The sequence below is a fragment of the Ornithodoros turicata genome, chromosome 7 (assembly GCF_037126465.1).
Source record: "Ornithodoros turicata isolate Travis chromosome 7, ASM3712646v1, whole genome shotgun sequence".
NCBI classification, from domain to species: Eukaryota; Metazoa; Arthropoda; class Arachnida; order Ixodida; family Argasidae; genus Ornithodoros; species Ornithodoros turicata.
This window is the reverse complement of record NC_088207.1, coordinates 39593077-39615847: the sequence shown is the minus strand read 5'-3', so window position 1 is coordinate 39615847 and position 22771 is coordinate 39593077. Positions and strand designations below refer to the sequence as shown.

General features: G+C 44.4%; 2 protein-coding genes across 5 annotated transcripts in view; one reads left to right on the top strand and one right to left on the bottom strand.

The window, feature by feature from the left end:
• The window catches only part of LOC135401080 (germinal-center associated nuclear protein-like), a 50895-nt gene that overhangs the window by 10997 nt on the left and 17127 nt on the right, over positions 1–22771 (top strand). The gene's annotated exons all lie outside the window — the stretch shown is intronic.
• LOC135401081 (high mobility group protein DSP1-like) lies at positions 1247–22767 on the bottom strand. 4 transcript variants are annotated; one of them, XM_064633237.1, is made up of 9 exons: positions 22660–22767; positions 18329–18397; positions 15719–15990; positions 14784–15017; positions 8786–8896; positions 8541–8679; positions 7850–7959; positions 4688–4768; positions 1247–4578 (listed from the first exon to the last, which is right to left on the bottom strand). In XM_064633237.1, exons 1-9 carry the CDS (start codon positions 22661–22663, stop codon positions 4072–4074), a joined length of 1527 nt encoding a protein of 508 aa, XP_064489307.1. In that variant the 5' UTR covers positions 22664–22767; the 3' UTR covers positions 1247–4071. The 4 variants fall into 4 exon arrangements, with proteins under 4 accessions (XP_064489307.1, XP_064489308.1, XP_064489310.1 ...); XM_064633238.1 differs by having other exon boundaries at positions 15728–15990; XM_064633240.1 differs by lacking the exon at positions 4688–4768.

Below are 22771 nucleotides of genomic sequence, written 5' to 3'. Positions count from 1 at the left end.
ATCCATGAAGCTCCAATCGTTTATGGACACCGGGATCTCTTTCGCACGCCCACAGGACAAAGTGTTGTATATATATGCTAATCCTTTTTTCGACCTTCACCTCCCGAAAAAAAAAAAAGAAACATAATAATAAACGAAATGGGAGTATCTTAGGATTAAGAAAAATTCACTGGACGATTACGACAGTCGATTTGCGAAATTTGAGCGCAGCCGTTGAGGTTGAGTTATGCACCAGTTTTTATTTTCCACACGTAGTACTCTCTTCAGGTAGCACTCCTATCCCAGTTCGTCAAGTCGTTGCCAACGTTGGTGAGGTACAGCCCGGTTATGTCTGTAGCGCGAATCAGTGCCACGTATACCAACTTTGCGGATGACTCTTGGCATAGGAGTACATGACATTTTCATAGGTGCCTCGCTGCGATTTGTGAATGGTGGTGGCACTCGCCTGCACAACGGGTCGCTGGCATCTCCACAGATATCTTCGCCTTCTTATCGATAACGCAGGTGACTGGTGCGCCTTTCGATAGGCATCCAATTTTGCTCAATGTCTCTGTTGGGCTCCCGTAACAGCCGCAATTTTGCGGCCGCCACGGTTGCAGTCGAAAGTTTGAAGCGAAGCTCACCGAACTGTAACCAGGTGCGTTTCGGCTTCCCAACCGAGCCCTCCTCCTCGCGCCGTACGCTTCACCTCTGCTTTCCTCCTCATGCCCTCCCGTACTTTCATCCTTAACTTCGCTCTGCCGGTTACAACGCCGGTCCACGAAAGAACAGGCGCCCGAGAGCTGTGCTCTAAAATGAGTAATGTACTAGGTTACTCCCCAGGTACTTACTTGAGGCTCCCCAATTCACGAGAAGGCCATGCCAGTGTGGTATAAAGGCAGTATTCCTGACCGATAATCAGAAGGGTCTAGGTTAGCGCTGCTTGGCTTTTTCGTTAATTACTTGTCGACTTTCCCCAAAGTACTTTAGATATACTGTACTGAAGTTACATGTCTGTTGTGGTATAGTAATCCTCAACTGAAACAGAAAAATATCCCCAGCATTTGGTCGGACAGCCGTCCCCAGAATTAGTTGGATGTCCAAATCTGGCAGGTGTAATCCCAGAGCTACTGAGGGTAGACACTTGAACTTTCATGTTTACCCTGCTGCTTTGCCACACAAATATGTCATTTTAGACACCTGTAAGCTTCACTCGAGCTGAAGCAAGGTATATAATTGAACACATAAATGCACAACATTGAAGGTCTGGAAAATTCTTTAAGTCACTTTATTTGTCAAGATTTTCGGAGACATGGAATTCAGGTCTCAGAACAATACAAACCAAAATGCTAAAACAAAGGAAAAAAAACCTATCACATCTTTCCTTTCTTAGCAATGAATGATGGTGCTTTTGTTTTCGTGTTCTCGATAACACATGACCATACTCCGATGTCTCATTTTTCAGTTTTAGTTCTTTTTTTTTTGCAGACTTCCAGTGACAGAATTGCAAATGACAAACCCTGACATTGCAAAAGGATGTGCGGTCTTACTACACACCAAAGTCCTAAAAAATGGTCACGAATACTGTTCAGTGTGCGTTTCACTCTCTCTCTCTTGCAACCTCGGGCCATGAAAGTTCACAGAAGTTGTCTTATTACATTCCATGAGCATATTCAATAAAAATGAAAAGGGTCTGAGTATTTGTCTGCGATCAAATACCAACACACACACACGCAGTGTCACGAGCATGGTATTTTATCTGAAGCCACACTTGTGCCATGTCCACATGCACTACTGCCACACCCTCCTGATTGTTGCGCTGAGTATAAGGCTGCCGTGAGAGTAAAACAGTGGCAACGCATCAAGCCAAAGACACCCTTAGGGTCGGTCGAGAAAACGCATACAATACTCGAGTGCCACACTGCAGAATCTGTCAACGAGTCCCAACCTGCAGTGCCCCTCCTAGCAAGACTGAAATCACGGCACATGAACAATGCACTGGGAGAATACTGATTATTGTACAAGACAATCTGGGTTGTACACCTGAATTGCAAATATACGATTCACTCTCTACTACGCACGTCCGACCATATGTTGTTCTCGTGCGTCCCCTTTCAATGTTGCTGGCCAGCTTAAAAAGCACAGTACTCTGGAGTAAACGTAGAGAAGTATCCCACATAAGTAACACGTCCACAACAAAAAACGAACTGCTGTAACTTTTTTTTTTTTGTAAAAATTCTGAGCATGCCAATATAATGGGATGTGCAAAATAAGTTAAATGCACATGATGAAATGCATGAGAATCTTAACAGAACGATGCATTATGGGCTGTGGGTATGTATGAAAATTCTGAGGGCATAAAAAACAACAATGTAAAAACAGTAAAACAAAACAAATACAGCCTCATAGCAAAGGCATTAAAAAAAGGGTGTCAAAAAAGTGGGGGGGGGGGGGAGGGCTCAGATCAAATCTCCTAATTTACAAACTTAGCCTTTTTACAATGAATCTAGACAAGTAACACAGCACTCACTTTCTTGAACACACAGAGACACACATCTTCGAAGAGCTTTCTTGTGCTTCAATGCAGTCAGGCTGAAACAGTCACTCAGAAACACAGCTCTTTCTAGACTCTTAGATGCTGTCACAGAACCAAATGGCAGAGTCACTTCCAGTTGTGGCACTTGATATCGAGTTTCATCACTTCACTGTGCAATATCGAGAAAAGTGTTCTCTGCAGACGATGGCAGCAGGTTTGGCTAATGCGGTTTCACCATGGCGGCATTTGCATCCGTCGGCAGCACAGAAATACGAAGGAAGGAAAACGTAATATCTTTTGTAGCATATAACGCCGAGTGTTTTTTTTCTTTTTTTTTTTCTGTCAAAGCGGTTTGTCTTTTTTTTGTGCCAGCAGCAAAGCAGAGCAGATGCTTCTAGGAGAGTTTAAGCAGATTCTTCGCTGATTACACAGAGAGACTGTGACAAAGTTCGGAGACGTGCATCAGAAAACTGCTACCACAAAAGGAAGCTGTACAAAAGAGATCTTGGTGTGCGGTCCCGTTCCATGAACAATTCTGGGCGAACACGTGCATGGAAAAAAATACTCCCATAGCTTTTTCGTCGGGTGGCAGATGCTCTGTACTGAATGAAAGCTGCAAGCTAACGCTAGATTCTGCCCCGAAATGCTCTAAACGCAAGCAAAGCAAATATAGACCACTCTAACAGCAAAGATACGTGTGAACACTTGCTAGCTACCAAAGTTCACCCTCACCGTGGGAACTGGGAAGAACAGTCAGAACTTGGCATCTCTGGAATAAACTGCTTTGTTTTTAAAAAAAGAAAAGAACAGACCTCCTCGCTGCCTTCTTCGTTTCTAATGACAGGGTGTACCGGATACTATTATTGCCTGCACCATTACCGCTTCCAGAAGAAAGAAAAAAAAAACAAAACAGTTTCTCGTACTGGAACTTTTGAAACAATTCCACGAAGCGAGATTGGGAGAGTAGTGATTGTACTTAGGAAACTTTATAGGAAGCAGCTTTTGCAAACAGAAGACAAGGAATGAACTGTGCCTGTTCAACAGCTGCCGCCCTGCTGAAGTTGATCTTGGACGACATGATCCTCGTGCGTCTTGGTTTCAGCTACGTGGTGCAATAAAAAATGGGAGATGTCACAAAATTCCTTAAAAGAGAGATAGGGTAAAAAATAAAATAACTGCTCAATAGAGACCTACTTCAAAATGAGACCAGATTATTAAACGCAGTCACTTTGTTTTCCAAGTACAACTGCAATAATGTTGGTAAAACTGGGGAGGGGGGGAGCAACCAAGAGCCAAAGTCGGGTCCCTTCGTCTAGCAGCTTCGAAACAAGGTAAAGCCTTATTTCTGAACCAGGGAATGAAAGAAAGGAGGGGGGGCGAACAACCACACACTTTGACAACCGATCCCCTCCCCCTAAAATTGTCCTCTGCACCAGGACTCTGAACAAACACGGATGACACTAAGAGGCAAAGAGATTGCTTTGCATATGGCTCTCCCAAACTGAACCAACAGGATGAACCTGGCAAGTGGCAGCGCGGGCACCACGGAAGCCTTCTCAGGTCCAGCTGTACGGCCCAGGCAAGTGGGCCTGTGAGTAGGTGGCAGGGCTCCCGGGAAGATAGTGGGACGCCGCTGTCGACGCTGCGTTGTGCGCGCTGCTCCCGAATCCGCCCGAAGTGATGCCAAAACTTGCCAGGGAGTGTTGGTATCCAAGAGATGCAAGTGGGTGAGGCAGGGAGAGAGGGGAGCCCAGAGACGGCAGTGGGCCCCCGCCCCCGCCACCCTGCTGCTGGGACGAGGAGGAAGGGGTGGCCCCTTGAGACTCGTCAGTGTGCTCGGAATGTGTGGTGGCGCCACCTCCGCCGCCCGGGCTGGGCGTGGATCCTCCGGAAGGCGGGTTCGAGTGGCTTTGATTGCCGTGGAAAGTGTCTCCGCTGTCAGAGTCCACGCTGTCGTGGTTCGGTGCATTCGACTGCTGCTGCCGTTGTTGTTGTTGTTGTTGCTGCTGCTGCTGCTCCTCTTGCTGTTGTTGCAGCTTGGCAGCTTGGCTCTCTGCTGTTTGCTGTTTGAATACAAAAAGAAAAGGTGAGGGGTGTGCCACAAAGAGGAAACTGAGGAACGAGACAGAGTGCATCGACAGTAATCTAAGTAATTATTTAAAAGCTTCTGACCGCATTTTTCATTCTCATCTTCTGTATAAGCTCCCATGTCTTTGTATCGACCCAGCTGCTGCCACATGGATCAGAAGGAGTCTGAAATCACATGTCCAGTTCACTGATATTAATTCAGTAGAAGTTACTGTACACAATGGTCATAATGTAGAATGAATTTCATGACACAATTTAAATTTTGCGCATGGCACTAGAGCTAGTGTTGCCATACTGTACGCCATCATGTGAATCCCCAGACGGCATTGTGTGAACAAAAACAACTGCTTGTTTTGACTGAACCCAGTTCAGTCACAGGTGAACAGGCGAGTCAACATTTCAGGCATCATGAAAGGAGGATAGGTTTAGTGGTACTTAACCTAGAGCTGTGTTCACCCATGGAGCTCATGGTCGGCTCTAACAGTATTTCATATTGTTACATAATGATTCTGACAACTGTGTTCATGAAAACTACTCTCCCATTGCAATGCCTGAAATGGCCTCATTGATTAATGGTTTTGCTGTCTAGAACCTAATCCTGTTCCTTGTTCCTTGCAGGAAAATAATATAACTTCATGAAAAGTTGTGCCTACTGCAACAAAAAAGCAGAGCTACCAGCTGCAAAAAATATGAGAGACCTGTTCTATTTTCAACTATTTACGAGGCATTTTACAAGTAGCAGGTATCACACCCCAATTCTACAGACCATGGAAAAAATCAGGATGTACAGCAAAGGTGTCTTTTCTGTTTAAGAGCAACACTATTCAGTGATATGTGATACGTTCCTTTTGATACCACATGGCTGAACAGCTTGATCCTACAGACTGAGAAGGTTTAGGCTTAATGTCATGTCAACACGGGTTACTAAGCTAAAATTCAGGCTCCAAGAACTTGTAGATATTTCAGATGAATTCATTAGTACCATTATGCGCCTGATCCAACAAATGCACACTCAGCACCTTAGAGCACCTCTGAAAATGAAGCTCACTCCCCCAATTGAAATGTGTGTTTCTTGTACAGCACTGTCACTCGAAACATAGGAACGTCACGACAGTAATGCCACTTAGAGCTAAATACAGTGGCAAACTTTACAGCAATACATCAATGGCAAAACAGAGCATACATTGCCTTCTTTCACAGGAAAGGTCACACCTGCACTGAATTCTCACACCCACTGCATACAGTAATCCACTAAATCTTGCAGTACATCTCGCACTTTGAGGCCCAACTATATCCTGAAATTTCGATCTGTAGCCCTGTGAAGTCCCTCTTGTTCTCCTTGGCCTAGATGCTTGGTCAAAATTAGATGTCACAAGATATATTCTGGCTGACACACCAGAAGTATGCTTTGTTGGGTGCTACTATTGTGTCAGGTGAAGGCGTCAGCAGTTTGCATGAAACCCACGCAGATAATTATGAGGATCTGGGTTCAACCACTACTGCAACTGTGCAACTACTCATCAACCACCATTCTATAATCAAAATATGGGAACACGCATTGTGAAGCTTATGGGTTGTGTTCATTCTGTGCTTCATTAGTCTAAAGTGCTCCTGCCTTACTAGACAGCACTTACTTGTTTTCTATTTTAGGATATAAGAGTAAAGAGAAGTGCAGTAACATGTATGAATAGGCTACTTCCCAGCAATAAGTTTTTACAGAAAGGAACAGATTGCCACCAATGCAATCCTACACTGTACAATGTCGGCGCTGCTGTCATGTCACATCTGCCGATAAAAGTTCCATTAACCAAGTTTGCCTTTGACATGCCCCATATGCAGGGTCTGACATGCAGGCTCTCTAGCGACCGAATGGGAAAGAAACGGAAGACCTTCGGGGCCTGGTGCGTAGAGGACGAAGCTCTAGAAGTTGCAAACAAGAAGGTATGCTACAAACGTCGACGAAGATACTAAGAAGAAACCATGTATGACGTTTTGGAGCACTGCGAAAGCCAGTTACCCAATGTACTCTCGACTGCCTCATTAAGCCTCTCATCTATCCCGAATACCATCGAAGTCATAAAGTCGGGGGTTGTCTTAGATTCGAATATCTGCGTCACAACGAAGTCAGGGGTGAGGCGGGCGACGGGGCCAGGCCAACAGCGCGACGCGACTGATACCACATGCTGCGGTTTTGTCAGCGCGAAACAAACTAAGCGATGCAAATACGGCAATATGTGAATGGCATGGAGACTGACTCCATTCACTGTCAAAGCGTTGTCACTCTGCTGCATTTGAATGCCACTGAATATGACGAGGCGGTTTCAAGTATCGGAAACAAATGTTAGAAGGTGGCTGAAGCAACAGGGAGAGGTCAAGAATCTCCCCAGCACAGTGAATTTTGGGCGCCTGGCGCGATGTGCTTGACGATGCTGTCGTGCGCGCTTTTAAAAAGTATGGTTTGTCTAACGCTTTGGACGGAACAGAGGACAACAATGAGCAAGAAAAGAGCAGCGAAGAAAGAGGTGATGAATAAATGGTATTGTGCATTGCTTCCACATGTTATACTGCCTCCTACTCTCTGTTTACTTTTTTTTTTCTTCATAATTCGTGTATCCTGAACTTTGTGGGTAGTCTTCGATTCGAGAAAATATAGTACCTTACCTAAAAACATACCTTAACCACATATATATATATATATATATATACCTTATTTACCATTTTCTCTGTAAGTCAATTGCTGAGTATTTCCAAAAGCATGTTTAACATGTATCGTTTCAAATCATGATTTATGTGACCACTACGGGGGAAAATAAATATTAACCCGATATTTATCCCACCAGTGTTACTGAAGAATATAACCCGAAAAAGTCAGTCCCTACTCATATGTTGCACTATCTGAGAAGCAGAATTATATCTGAAAGAAGGGACATCCTTTATCTGCTCACTAAAAGCCTGGATGGGTAAATAGTCAATTCCTCGCTTCGAGTTCTGAGAAATTAACTCTGCAACCGCACTCTTTTTTTCGGCTCTCTGGATTGGCCCTTCGTACCATAACCAGTAACAGCTATATTCAGCTATAGAGTGCTCCTCCCGTGTGCTGAAAAGGATGGAACTGAGTAGCCACTTCCCACTGTGTTTTCCCCTCCTCTATTCAGAGCCAAAGAAATTTTATCCCTAGTCGTGTTTTCATCATCTTGCCCTGCCTTCTCCCACTTCAGTTACCCACTCAAGGGAGGGAACCCTTACCTTTCTTCGATATTCCTCCATGTTCTGCTCATACTTCATCTTTTCCTCGTTTTGTCGTTCAACGTACGGTCGCTTGTCTTCTTCAGTCATCGACCTCCACCTCTCACCACCTAAAAGTGGGAAGTGAAGGCATACATGAACAACTTGAACTTGTAAACTTGAAAATTGCATTCTAGCATTCATAACAACACACAACAGAATAACAAAATCTCTGCTGCAATGTAGACCTAAAAGATTTATTTTCTTGAATGGTAGAGGGGCAAACACTACAAGATTAACTACCTTACCAGAATATTACTACCGTTTCATGAAGCAGATCATGAAAGATCTAATCAGTGCAGAGAAAACAAAGAAACAAAAAGATAAGGAAGAAAGAGTATAAAGCTCTACCACTTTTCCAGTTTACCCAGGGCAGAATGTACCACTCTCCGTACTACAAAGCTGCCAATCTTTCACCCCTCCCAATAGAAAAAGAGGTTGGCTTGGATAGCCACTGCCTCCAATAACTGAGTAGGTTTTTTTTAATTTTATTTATGCATGCTGCTTACTGCATCTAGCAGGCAAAGGTTATCTAACTCTTTCCCCTCCTGTCGTTAATTCCCAGGAATGTTAACTGCTTGAGTTCCATAAATAACACAGAAAAGACATGCTTTTCGGGTGTAAAGCTTCGCAAGAAAAGAACAAAACTGACCAAGTTTAGCTAGAGCTGCAACACCTCCCTCTGGTTCTTTTCCTGCCATTTCCTTTCGGAAATCTGCCATGAAAAGCATAAACGCTGTACCAGGACGTTTTGGCTTGTTTACGTCTCTCGCTGGTTTGTACACAGCCATCTGCAAAGAGAAAGATAGCAAACAATGCAAAAGTGATTTCAGATACACACCCCGCTCACTACAACCAATCTGCAAGAACGTGCGGTACCAAAACAACTCCACTCACTTCACGTTTGTACCGCTCCCTGTCTCTGGCTGCTGCGCTGAGGAAAGGCTGCTTGTCCTCATCTGACATTGTATTCCACTTTCCAGCACACTCTTTGCCAAAATCTCCAATCTGAAAACACATACACAAGAGCGTTCATTATGCACAAAATCCATTATAGAGCATAGCTGCAAAGTGACAATATCACATGCTCCAATAATATGCTTCAAGGAGCACTGACATGATCCCCCCCAAACGCCACCTAGGTACAGAAGGCCCGCTTGTTGCCTCCTCTCCTTCCTTCCCAACATGAACACACACAGTCAGAATTCGTCTGCTATTGTGACTTGCCGTACTGCGAATTTAAGAACTCTGAAATGATTGCAGCTAACTTGGAACCTGTAGACAAAAAGTGCAACGCACTTTCCAGAAAATCAGTCAGGACAAAGATATGGGACCGTTTTGTGCTTAATTTTAAAGTTTTTCCTGTTTACCACGCGGAGACGTTCCCTCGCTGCTCGCAGACGACGGTGGTTCGTCTCAATGGCTACGACCGCTGAAAGCTCGTTTGTGATTGGCTACTGCCGTTCAGAGCACGATCCTGATTGGATGACTCTTAGTTGTTACGTCACGTCGACGAGTAAGCAGGCTTTCTCTATCTAAGTGATGTTGACCCCCCCCCCTTCCTCGCTGTGGCATGGCATATGGCATGGAATAAAAATGAGCTCCCGCGAAAGAACGACAAGTGGACGTGACCTACAGGGCGCACCCTTCCGCACACCCTTAAAAAATTATCCACTCGTGAAAAGAGCATATCTGAGAACGAGGAAACGTGACGTAATGTGGTCCACAGGCATGTGCCTCACGTGACATAGAGGGGCACAGGCACAGCTGAAGCTGGTACAGGTTGGGACAAAAGTTTTAGGAACATGCGAGCGGCATACTTTTTCTTAGGTGCGACACCGTAGCGGCCGCTGTAAGTGGGTGAGTTCACTGTTTCAGAGGGGTGGAAGGGTACGCTGTTAGCAGCACGCTAGGGTGTGCGAAAAAGTACGCCGCTCGCGTGTTTCGTAAACTTTTGTCCCAAGATGTAAAAGCTGTGCGTCAGCTGACGAGAAAGAAACAAAGAAGGAAAGGACACAGGGGCTTCCCTACGTCACACGGCGATTGCGCCTGCTGTCCGCGGCTGCTTTCTCAGACTGTTCTTTTAAATTTAATTGCGCAGTTATAATACACCTCAGAGCAAAAATGTTCTGCACGGCGGCTTCTGATGGACAGCTTGACAAGTGAAACAGGGTTTCGAGCCACGTTATTGGTCCTTTGATGTGGCTCCTGCTTCCGGTATCCAGCACAAAAAACACAAGAACATGACGTCTAGAATCGGTATGTGATGCCTAGTACTCATCACTATCGACAATCTACGAAGCCCTAAACAGGAATATGTTTCCTCAACAAATGGTAGCTACCCAGACCACGAGTGAATGAGTCTGCAACTGCATTTACCTATTTTACCATTTAGCCTATACTGGTTGACCAAATTTTTGTCTTCAGTCAGGAGCAGAGTGGTACACTGCAAGAAGGAAGGAGGGCAGTCGTGCCAACAAGTGCCCAGCTAACAGTAATTCTTTTTGGCTTTTTGAATGACATGCGGGAACGGAAACAACACATTTAGGGCAAATTTGGTGCAGCAGCCTCTCCGTCTTAACCCAGGGATGAAGACCATTCTGGTATTTGATTTCCTCCTGGACGGTCTGATACTCAAACAGGCAAAAAAACTTTGATTTGACTCTCCCTCACTCCCCACCAAAAGATTAGACTGTTAAATGCGCTCAAGCGGGACACGGACAGACAGACGAGACTAAGACGGGTGCTACTTCCAACCACGACCCACTGGATTATGGCGACCACGTCATACGGACCCTTTCCCAGCGCCACATTCGGAAGCTAGCAGTGGCGCTACTCATCGGCCCAGTTATTGCTTCCTCAATTTCTACAGTATTCTGTACTTCAGCTTACCTTAGTATTTTTGTACAAGCGGTGGATGTCCAACGAGAGATGCTTCCTTCTAAAGTTGATTATCATCATCATCATTCTACGCGTTTTCATAGGAACTGTTTCTGTCGTCTGCTACGGGAATCGTGCGTCGGCTTCTGCGCGTTTAAATTTCAAATTTCCATCGTCCAATCGTGATGCAGGTCTCGCGGGCCGATGAGTAGCACCCCCAGCAGATCGTGCAGACGGGGGCTCCTCATTGGGTTTGCTGATTATGACATGGTCACTATAATCTCGTAGGCCGTGCTTCTGACACCTGACATTCTTGTCTGTCCATCTGTGTCCCGCTTGAGCGCTTAAACAGTCTAGCTATGGAGTACGAACAAGCCCAGATGTCCACCTTGCTCCACCGAAGAGGCTGGCTCGGAATTCCACTGACTGTGTCTGTGAGTCATTTAGGTTTCAGAAAACATTTCTTTTTTTTTTGTTGTTGTTGTTCTAAGCAGGACTGAAGCAAAAGTCTCGGACGATTCAATGATCTTGCACAACTTGATGCCGGAAACAGACCACTGTAGCACTGTCTGGCTTGTTCCTTAGTGAACCACTCATTGTCTCGTGTACCTTACAGGCAACTCAGTGAACTATTTTAATATGTTCAGTGTGATGCATACTGTAAACCACCTGCTTTCTTTATTCACTGCAATGTAACACATATCGTGTCTTTCTTGGTTGTCCCCGCATAACAATGCTGAACAAGGGTGAAGAGTATCAATCAAGAAGGAACAGACTGAATGTTGCTTTGGAAACGGAAACGTGTATCGAGGATGGCTCGAAAACAAAACACAGGCGGATGTATTTGTGCCATCCGTGTTTGCAGCTTGCCTCAGCTAATACACCTCTCCCTGTCTGTAAACAAATGACGTCATAGTGTTCGACAGCACCACCAATTCGATAGAGTTGTACTACACTCGAAGCTAGGGACGAATGAGGTCACGCCCGAAAGCCAGGGTCTTGAGGGAATTACAATGGTCCCTGGAAGGGATGCAACCTTCGGCCCTACTTTTCTTTCAATAGGAGGCAGCGAACAAACGCGCATTTGTGGAACTCAGCCCTCCCCTTCCGATTTGTTTCGGTTTCAGTCTGTCTACTAACGTCATGATGACATTTCTCGGGTAGAGGTCTATTCCACTCGTCAACAAAAAGTCGTTTACGCACCAGGGAAGGAATTAAAACATTATTATTTTCGACCTAACATATACATTTACCATATAGAGCTGCTAACAAAATGAGATAATAATGTGAGGTCCCAGAACTAGCGTTAACTATGAAACCTCTTTGTACCCCTGAAACAAGTTAAAAAAAAGAAAAAAGAAAAACTTAATACGAGGAGAAAAAAAAAAAATGGTATTAAGTGCGCCACGATTGTCTCAAAATTCGTCACCCTAACGTGAGAGAATGAGGCATCCTCATTTTGCCTTCCAAGAAGAATCAAGTGAACTCCTCCCTACGAGGCGTAATTGCGCGACAGTTAATAAACGAAAAACGGAAGAAAATTACGAACGAACAACACGGCGTCAAAACGGAGAACGGAAACAAGAGGGGGGCGCGAGCTTAAAATACATAAAAGAAAATACATACGAGGAGGGAAAACCGGCCAACGCCATCCCCGACATTGAACTCTCTCCCTTCCCTCCATTTCTACTTCGTGTTCTCCGCGACGCCTGCCGCAATTTTTCTCTCCTCCTCTGTGCAGCTTTCCTCCTCGTCCCCCCCACCCCTCTTTTTGAGAAATGGTTTCGGCTCCGCATTGAGAGCAATGCAGGGTGGAGCAAGTGGGGGGAGGGGGGGCGAACAGGAGGAGGTAAGAGGGGGAGACGGGTATGCTGGGTACCGCAGTAGATGCGAAGAGGGAGAATGCACAATGGAAAGGGAACCGAGAAACAAATCGAACATTTGGATGGTTGACGGAAAATGAACGAGCTCCAAGCGCCTGCCCGCACGTGTGTTGCGTAAATACGAACAATCGAGAGTTCTATCGTTAGCATTAGCGTGGTATTAAGCTATGGGGGATTAGCGCCTTTCCGGGTGTTCTATCAGGGTTGTTTTGTTTGTTTTTTCTTCGGCACGGAGCGTCAGCGTGACTATATTTCGTAAACTTTCGCATCGAGACTTCGATCGGAAACACCCTTCTCTCCCTCCCTTTGACATAGAAAGGCGCGACAAACACATATGAGCAAATCTATTAAGGAAGCACAATAGTATAATACGATTGATATACCACAGGTTTTTTGTGTTCCCACGAACTCGCGAAAAGCAATGCAAGCAGTACCGGACCTTGTGAAAATGCATCGGCGCAAAACTTTATTTATTTATTTATTTGCTGTCGTGCAGAAAACGTCATTCGCGAGGCAGCCTAACGCGCTTTGGATGAAAACATAAACGCAATGTTTCGGACCCAGCACGGTCATACAAGCCAGACTCAATGGACGTCTGTTGCAGAATACAAAGGACGATAAGCTACGGGTAATAACACGTGCTACAACCTTACAAACTGGTCAAAAGCAAACCGAACATAGACATAAATAAAAGAAAGAAAACGAAGAGAAAAACGGATGGGGGGAAAATAGCTTGAGACCAGCTGAAAACAAAGGACCATTGCCGGCGGCTGCATTCCCCCCCCCCCCCCCCCCCTTTTCAAGTTTCTCCCTTGGCCACTGCTCTCAACACGCGCGGCAGCGTGCCCGGCGCCATTTTTCTCTATAAAGCGAACGGTATTTTTCTCCCGGTGACCTTGTTTCCGTCTTCAGTGCATAATCAACGCCTTGGCGTGATCGCGTCACCCTCTTAAATGCCATTCACGAAAGGCGCTACTGACACCTTTAAATGCACCCAACGCAGGTGTCACATGAAACGCCGTTTTTCGTCTAGATATTCCATGTTACACTTGGGTTCTTACCCGACGAAACCCATACGTGGAATACAAGTTGGGTACATGGAAGTGAAAAGGCCATCATTCTTTTCAGTTTCTTTGGCGTAGTGAAGTCCGTGAAGCGTAACTAACGACACAATCATGACTCATTGTGTAGCTATAGCAGTAGAAATCACTAGCTTACACAAGGGAAGCTAGATTTTCATGTGATGGTAAACTAGCACAAAAACAAGCTAGTCGTATGGACACCCACCCGCCAATTGGCTGATCTCACTCAATGATCTGAATAATAATAATGATGATTCATTTGCAGAACGAATCAAATTATGCAAGAAGGCCAAAAGCCAATTAAACCATCTCCGGGCTTTAATTTTGTATGTTTGTCACAAACCAGCCCACCTGCCTTCTGGAGCAGTACTGACATAGGGCCTGTCAATGCCGTAAAGGCACGCTACCAAGAAGCTTCCTTTTATGAGGTCGCCACAAGCTGATATGTTTAACTACATTTATTCTGCTATGCAGTGCTCTTTATGGCACACCACAGCAACCGGAGAGATAGCAGTTATTGAGTTGTATGGAGCATGCTATCTAATTTTGCCCCAAGTTTCCTGTTACCATCAACTTGTTTCTTGTTTTAAAGCTGTCCCAGCTCTATACAACAACAACAACTTTATTTTGAGACGATGAATGAGGAGTTTCATCGCCAGGGGCGATACTCTACCCCATTGCTGGTGGTGATGTGCTGAATGAAAAAATGAGCAATAAACTCGTTGGATGCAGATGAGGCAAAACAATGACTAGCATGCAATATATGCTTCAATACTGCATCAAGCCATACACAGCCAGGCAACACCTAGAGAGTAACACATGATCTACAGACATCATAATTCCGTTGCAGAGCACATTACAGCCAGAACAGTCGGGAGCATAGAACCTCAAACTGTGACCAACACATACTGCCGTCAATGTTGTATGCACAAAATTTTTGTAATCATTAGAAGGAATGAAAATGACACTTCTGGAGCAACTGGAATAATCACAATACACAACCCGCAAAAGGCACCTGCCCCGCAGAAGAGGAACGGAGCGAAAACTCACCCGCGGAATCTGCCTCCCCGACTTTTTCATCTCTTCCCGGTACCACTGGGTAAAAGTGATGTAGGCCGTAGTGGCACGTTTGGGGGCCGGCACGCCGTCTTTGTTCACCTTGGGCTTCTTGTGCTTGAGCTTTCCCCCGGCCCCCATGTGCCCCATGTAGGGGTTGCCCCCACCGCCTCCCACCCCAACCCCATGGGTGTGGTGGTGATGACCACCGCCTTGCTGGTGCGCACCCTGGACACAACACAGGATATGTCACTGCGGCGGCAAAGATTTTAACGGTATTCTTGTCGCACAGCAGTACGGACTGGAAGACTTTACCCAAGCAGCACAGTGCACTGAGGCAGCCAGCGGGTGTGATATCGAAGTGGCGCTTCATTTTGCCAAGCTACATTCGACAAGAACAACCTTGATCTACCTATCCACCCCATGGGCACTCGCATGTTCGGTGCGTCGTACTGCTTGAGTAGCGTCTATCCAAGAATATTAGGTTTTTCCCGCATAGTTTCGAAAAGGTGACATCGTAGTCACCTGCAGAATCACAATGAAGTAGGGTAGCACTGAACACTTCTAGTCTGCCAATGCACAATGTCACAATCTAGGGACCCGGATTTTTGTCAGTGTTCTCAAGAGCCTTCGGCTACTCGGTGGGGATGGAGCAATATTGATACTTGTATCGATATTTTATCCAAGTGGTGTTATTGGTGCTTGAAAAATATCGATATTTTATCGGATACCGACGAATATAGTTAAAGTAACTGCATTTCCCACCCATGGATATCACCATATATAGATTCTTTTCTGGAAGATTATGATGGTTTTAATGGTTATTTTAAATCGATGTTCCGTTTCAGATCTCGATTATCGCCGATATTCCGAATTACGATATTTTTGCACCTCTACTACTCTACGAATATTGTGCTAGTCTTGTATACCTGGCGTACCTGCAGCATGCCCGCCCCTGCACCCTGGTGATGGTGGTGGTGATGCAGGGAGGCAGCAGCAGCAGCAGCTGCGCTGTTGGACAGACTGCCCATCGGCAGTCCCGACACGGCGGCGGCCATCTGGTTGGCGGCCGAACTCATCGACAGGTTCAACCCAGTGGGCAGCATAGGAAGCTGGGCCATGGCCGGGTGCAGCTGCCCGCTGCTAGCGGCTGACACCACGGCCGCGTGTTGTGCCATCGCGTGGTGGTAGTCATAGTCCGCTGGAACAGCAAAACAAATGCATACCCCACGATTAATGTTGTTGCGGCGAATTTCTTCCCACTGTGTAATAACGAGGGCCCGGAATTTTAGGCGTTTGCCTAAAAATGCCTATAAACGCCTAAATGCAAAATTTTCAGGGTTGCCTGCCTTTTTGTCGACTGTTGAGTTGTGGCCTTTTTTTAAATATTTGTAGATGCCATAACAGCCATTTTTAGATGTGCAAGTGCGAGCGCACCTTTCAAGCTCATGCTGCATTTTGCTTCTCGTTTCTGCATGTTTGTGCCTTTTTTTTTTTACAGTTTGATTCCCTTTAGTACCTTGGTTTTCTAGAAGGGGTTCATGTATATTTGATCAAAAGATTTGGCCTTTCAAGATCATCGTGGGCGGAGAAAGCATTGTTCAATATAGCATGGTTCTTGGCCACCCCAGCGGCCTGTATTCATGTGCCTTAAATCAAAGCTCTAACGGTTCTGTGGTATTTAAATGAGCAAGTTTTCCTGGATGGATCATTCTGAAATGCCAACAAAGAAAAAAGCATACCAGATTAGTGCACCTATTTTTGCGTTTCATTGCTCATTTTGGTGTTTTGAGGGCCTAAATGCCTGCCTATTTCCATCTTTTTTGATGCCTTAATTTCCGGGCCCTAGTAATAACTAGATACCCACACAAGACAGCAACTGAGAAACGAGCATTCTTGCACTGTATTGCGGACAGTGGTTCCAGCTCACTATGCGTGGCTCCAGCTCACATAATTTCGGGATATTACTAGGCCTCAGAACATTGTGTTACAGCAACAGCTCTTGGCACCGAATTGTAGACCTATATATTCTCTATAGACAAATCGTGGCCAAAACAAACAATGCAGCTAGTCTTAGTTGACTTACAACAATATTATAAAACCCAGGGTTGTTAGTGAACCTCATTGAGCAAAATAGCATATCTGTGCTTCCAGAAACAAATTAGGAACTGATGGAAGTAGCTTCAGTACCCAGTATCAAGCACTGAAAAACGTCTTTAGAATGCAATTAGATCTGGTAGTGAATCCCAAGAAAATACATTATGAAACTTCAAACACAGGTTTCTTACAAACAGCAAAACTAAACATTCCAGCAAACCTCACACAAACAACTTTCACTGAATGCAGTGAGAAAATAGGATGTAAAAAAGAACAGTAATGTAACACAGTCATGACAACATTATGGTCAAACAAAGTAAAATGTTGCACCAAGCAATACTTCCTCTAAACAATATATTTAAATGCCACGTACATTTTGGTGGTACGCAAGTTCGAGGAATTATGCGCACACAGGGCCCTGCGTATGCTTTTTGTGCCATGTCACTGTGATCACACAGTGTGCATAGGGTTCTTCGTTTTCGGGTTTTATGATTTTTCAAATTCGGGAGGGGAAACATCGGGTGCTATTTACACAGGAAAATTCGGGGAGAAATCGGGCGCTATGATCTCTGTTTGATACCTCACCGGGGAATTTTCGGATGACATGAAAGGCATATGAAACAAGCCACTGCTGTGACGAGAAACAATAATATTTATATTTCCGCTCGGAACTGGGACAGTGAATGACTGCAGTATTCAAACACATGCCCGAGCTCCACAAAAGCTCGTCTTTGACTCCTGCAGGAGGGGATCATAAACGGAGGACAAGTAGGTTGTCATAAATAGCTCTCTTTGCTGATATTATGATTCACTTTTCCGACGGTTTACCGAGAATGACAAGTTGATGGGCCGCAAGGATTTCGGGTAGATATCGAGTTTTACCTGAATTCTTGAGAATTTGTTCGGGGGGGAACTATCATGAAAAATGGGGTTTAACCCGAAAACTGAGAACCCTAAGTGTGCGGTATGTGGTGATGACAAGGCTATTTTAGCTCACATGTGAGTTATTTGAAATCTGCCTGGTGAACTCAAGTACATACAGAGCTTTCAAATCTTAGAAGACTGCTGACGAGCACCCTTCACATTTTCTGGGATGAAGACACATGCCACAAATTGTCACAAAATGCTCCTTCCCGAAGTGCAAGAAAACACTTATCTTATCACACAAACAGTTCGAGCTCCAGGTGGGGCCAGGGTAACTATGCTAACTCGTTAAACATTTAAGGCATAGGTCACTAGCGGCCTCAATACTTGTGGCCTCCCCACGTCATTTAATGCAGCACATCAGCTATTGACATTACAATGCAGCCATACATTTTACGTACCCAAACACAGGTGGGTAAACAGAAGACACACAGCACTATACTTCGAGTTAGTGTCCAATATCCTTTACATATTACGTTGTTAACAATATGTAATGCATAAAAGCTTTTTATAATCACCATGTAGATAGTTTTCCATTCCTGTCCTGTATTTTTGTTGCTGTTCTTTATGTGCCTTGTTCCAGTGATCTGAATGGTAGCATGCAGAACAACAGATAGGAAAAGAACACTACAGAAAATTGCAAAACAGAAAGTGGTGACAATATGATGATGAAAATGAGCAGGGGTCAGATCAGGAAGTGCAGGAGCATTACTGAAGCCCATCAAGGCGGCACACAAATGTTCACTTGAATTTAAAGGTCGCCTGTTTGAAATGCCAAAGGAATGCGAAATCGGGAATCAAGATCGACTCAGTAGTAAGGATTGCAAAATTGATATTAATGCTATCGTAAGATGCCCCATTACCAGTATTACATTTACATTATGATGGTAACAAAACAAAGCCTCCTCCATTCTCATGGATGTCATTATACTCACTACATCACCATAAAGTTCGCATGTACTGCTGATATCCCCTCTCCCACCCTGCAGTTAGCATTTTTAGCTTTCAAAGTGTGCAAGTTATCCTTGCAAGGCTATCTTTTTGAAGCTGTGCTATGTGCATTTTACTCTTGTAGGCAAATGATAGATGGCACAACAAACCACATTTCGAAGGAAAATGTTATGCATTGGGTTCGTACAGTGCAATGCAATTTCTACGTTCCAAACAAGGGCTTAATGAAATTGATAACTTGCTGCGTTACGCTAATTAGGTAACTCGCTAATGGGGTAAATTGCAGGCTGAGAAGCACAGAATAGCTGCAAAGTGCGGGACAGAGCTTTGCTCTCTGCCCTGCACTCTAAACATGGTACAGATGTAATGAGATTGACTGCGTTACAAGCAGATAATGTTAATGCACATAACTGAATAACCACTGATAAAAATAATGTACCCTACCAGAGGAACCACCGCACAACTATATCAGCTTATCAGGTGGAGGAGGCCAAAGAAATGTTATTAGAAAGTGATCGGTTGATGAAACAATTATAGCGTGCCATAATATTCAGCCGACCTCTCTTCATCAGAACTATGCCAATAGTGAAAAATGTGGTGTTCGCACAAACACACAAACAACAAGCATCAGTAAGTCTTTGATAGACAAAAGCATGGAGGTGGATAGATAAGAAGAGGGATGCATAAATAAATCACATCCATTATAGATTGCATGATTCGAAGGGGGGCACAGCCCAGGAAATCGTTGGAAAAGGCAGAAAAATAAATTAAAAAATAACATACTTTTTCAGCGTAGAGATTGCAACATTCAGATAGAGGACTGTCGTGGAAGGCTGTTATGCTATGTAGTTAATAACTAACTATGTACACGTACGTACATTCTGTGAAATTGTCATTGCCATGCGATCCTTATGGGGCCTACGGGGCATCCAGCGGGGCATTCTACGGTAATTATTACGGGAGAACTTCACCACAGCAAGGTACTTATGACCAGTGACACTGAAGGGAAATCTACGCTCAATTCTGGGCATCAGTGCAGTAATTATCTTTGCTAACAGTGCCCCATGCAAGATTTATTGAATTGGGACGAGAGAACGAGACGCGACTAATTTGAAGCCCACTAAACAAATAGAAATGAAATAAACTGTGAAGAGGATACTTTTGATACACATATTCCTTCATTATTGCTAAAGTATGCGGCTGTTTGAACAGACTTTCCGAGGAATATTTGGCCCTCAACATAGTGCAACAGCTACAGAATGCCAGCTGGAAGTTAAAAATATTTATAAGCTTCAGAGTGCCCTACTTGCTTCACAAGTTACCTGACATTACAGATAGTTTTCGATCTGAAACATGAGGCAGCCGATAACCTGTAAGCAACATGCTATAGACTAGGAAAATGTTTGAACAGTCTTTAAACTGATTTTCATATACACATAACAACCCATTCCAGGAAAAGCTGAGCTACAGAAGTGCCTCTGCAACTCACTGCAGATGGCACTGACAATTCTCTCATCAATTTTAATTATTTGGCTGTGATGTGCTTTTTGTCTTACTCATGAAAGCTCTCCGAAAGCACCTGTTTGGACCACGAATGTCAAATGTCTGTCAGTGTAACAATAGAGTAGTCTTTGTGTTTTTTTCTTCTTTTTTTTCAAAAAGCTCAGGTCTTTCTGACATTGAGGTTATCCTCCAGCATGCCTGCAATTATGCAGTGTTACCTCTCACATCTGTCTAGATGCACAACTAAGGACTAAATGTCATTGAGTACACATTTTCAATCAATACAAGATGCCAAACCTTCTTCCCTAGATTTGCAATATTCTAGTTTGCATGATTATTGCCTTCAATTTTATTAAAGGCTCAGAAAGCAACTTTGGATGCATGCTTAGTTCATGAATACAATTCATTTGACATGTTTCATTCAGACAGTTCTTTTTCTTGTATTTTGAAATGTAATGATAATTACACATGCTACCAACACAATGTTTTCAGCTTATTATTGATGAAGCCAATTTTGTGAAAACGTACAAAGCAGAAGATGCTAAGTGCAATCCACAGATCAAGACAACTTGATCATAACCAGAGCACAAATTTAAATTCTTGGTGCAAAATCCCAAGACCCTGCTGAATACAATTCTAAAACGAACAATATATGTCTTTATTCTGCACGATGCTGTTGCCAAGGCAGTTCAAGAATTGAAAACTAAAACAAATAGCTGGGTGCATAACAAAGATGCTTGCACCATCGATGTTTGATAAGAATGTCCTCGTAACAGAGAAAGTAAAAACTGATCGTGTTTCATATCCATTGCTGACCAATCAATAACTGTTGTCTGTGGCTCTTACACCCCATTAAAACCCTTTCTGTGCACTATTAAGGAATGAGAAGGACACATGCTCAAGAATGGACCTCGAGAGCATGAGTTTAAAGCATTTCAACCCTCCGAGAGGAAGCGCGCGGGGGAGCATTTGGAATGGAGAAATGCGTTCGAAACAGTCCGTAGCATGGACGCGCGTGCAGCAGTAGGCCATTTTAATGCGAACGATTATAGCATAGGCCGGGCAGGGAGGGAGCGAAGAAGGAGGGAGGTTGTAAAAGCCGCCGCCGACGACGAAAACTCCGTCGATGCAAAAGGCAAGGGGAGTGGAGGGGAAGGAATTCGATCAATAACGCAGTGGGACAGGCCTTTTTCCATTCGCATCCGCCCTACCACCATTGGGAAATAATCGACTCGCATGCAAAGTTCTATGTCACGAGAAAATCGCGAGCTCATCCCGCATGGCAAATACCACCACGTGGGAAACACTCGGGTGGTTCGCTGCGCTTCGGCAAAAATACCAGGGGAAAAAAAAGAGAAAGAAGTTCTGACAGAACGAAAATGCCAGGCTTTGCAAAATATGGTCACGGCCCAACTGCGAGAGATTTCAGAACTGAATACAGCGTAAACTGGGATTCGTATGTACTCAAAAGCAGAAGTTACCATCGAGAGTAATATGACATTCGATTGAGAGAATTACAAAAGCATGACTTCACTGCACTGACATGCCAAGTACCAAATGTAATAATTTAATGACAATAAAAGGCAGCGAAAGACGAAACTTGAAGCGCAAAGTGGAAGATGAAAATTTATTCCGCGGGCCAAAAAAAATGTTCTCAAATCCTGAGCAGGTTCGAGAAACTCCATTGTGCCTACACCGTAAAACAGCTTGAGTGTTAGGCCTAGCACGAGCGAAACGAACGGTCAACGTTCGAACTGCAAGTGATAATCTTCGATAAATAGTACCAGCTGATGCGCGGTCGCTGTCATCGCACTCGCCGGGCCAATTTCTACTACATACGAAACAATCACGCCTGTCCCTGACCTAATGAAAACGCTTGCGCTAGCGTGCGCATAGGCCTAACAATAGAAAGCGTACTTTCCTATTGGATAAACGTACGGTTTCACCAGCGCATCGAGGCTTGCCATTGGCCAAGAGGTGCGTGCGCGCTTGTATCCCAGCATGTGATTGGTCTCAGCCGTCTGCGCCTACGCTAAGCCTACTTCGTCCTTTTGTTTGAGGCTGGTAAACCCCCTTCTCCCGAAAAACGCGGACTTGGGGCAGCATTTTCTCCCATATTCGCAGCATTTCTCATCGTGCGCGTACGCAGGACGCATCACTGTGATTTTATAAGTGCGTACAACTACCGTATACAACGGACACTTGTCAGATAGCACGAAAAATGCTATCTAGATACTCATAAAGAATGGCGGGAAAGGTTGGCAGCTTTTGAATTGCAGCGCTTGGATAGCGCAGAAAAATTATTTTGCCGTGATCAAAAGTATCCTTCAGCAATCTGACCCCTCATTGCAAAGTGCAAATGATCATGCAAGATAAAAATACAAGTTTTACTCACCCATTTGTGTTTTTAGCCGGTATTTTACACTGTAAATTCACCTTGTATTTCGATCAAAGCGTCGCCGCACTACATCTAATCTATTGTGTACACTCTCTCTACCAGGCGTTTG

What these genes read in the sequence shown, in the direction of transcription:
- LOC135401081 (XM_064633237.1), bottom strand. An exon ending in GCATGCTGCAGGTACGCCAG is followed by an intron (nt 15,018 to 15,718) that starts GTATACAAGACT and finishes TGTTGTGTCCAG; the next exon opens with GGTGCGCACCAGCAAGGCGG. An exon ending in AGATGAGAATGAAAAATGCG is followed by an intron (nt 4,579 to 4,687) that starts GTCAGAAGCTTT and finishes GTATTCAAACAG; the next exon opens with CAAACAGCAGAGAGCCAAGC.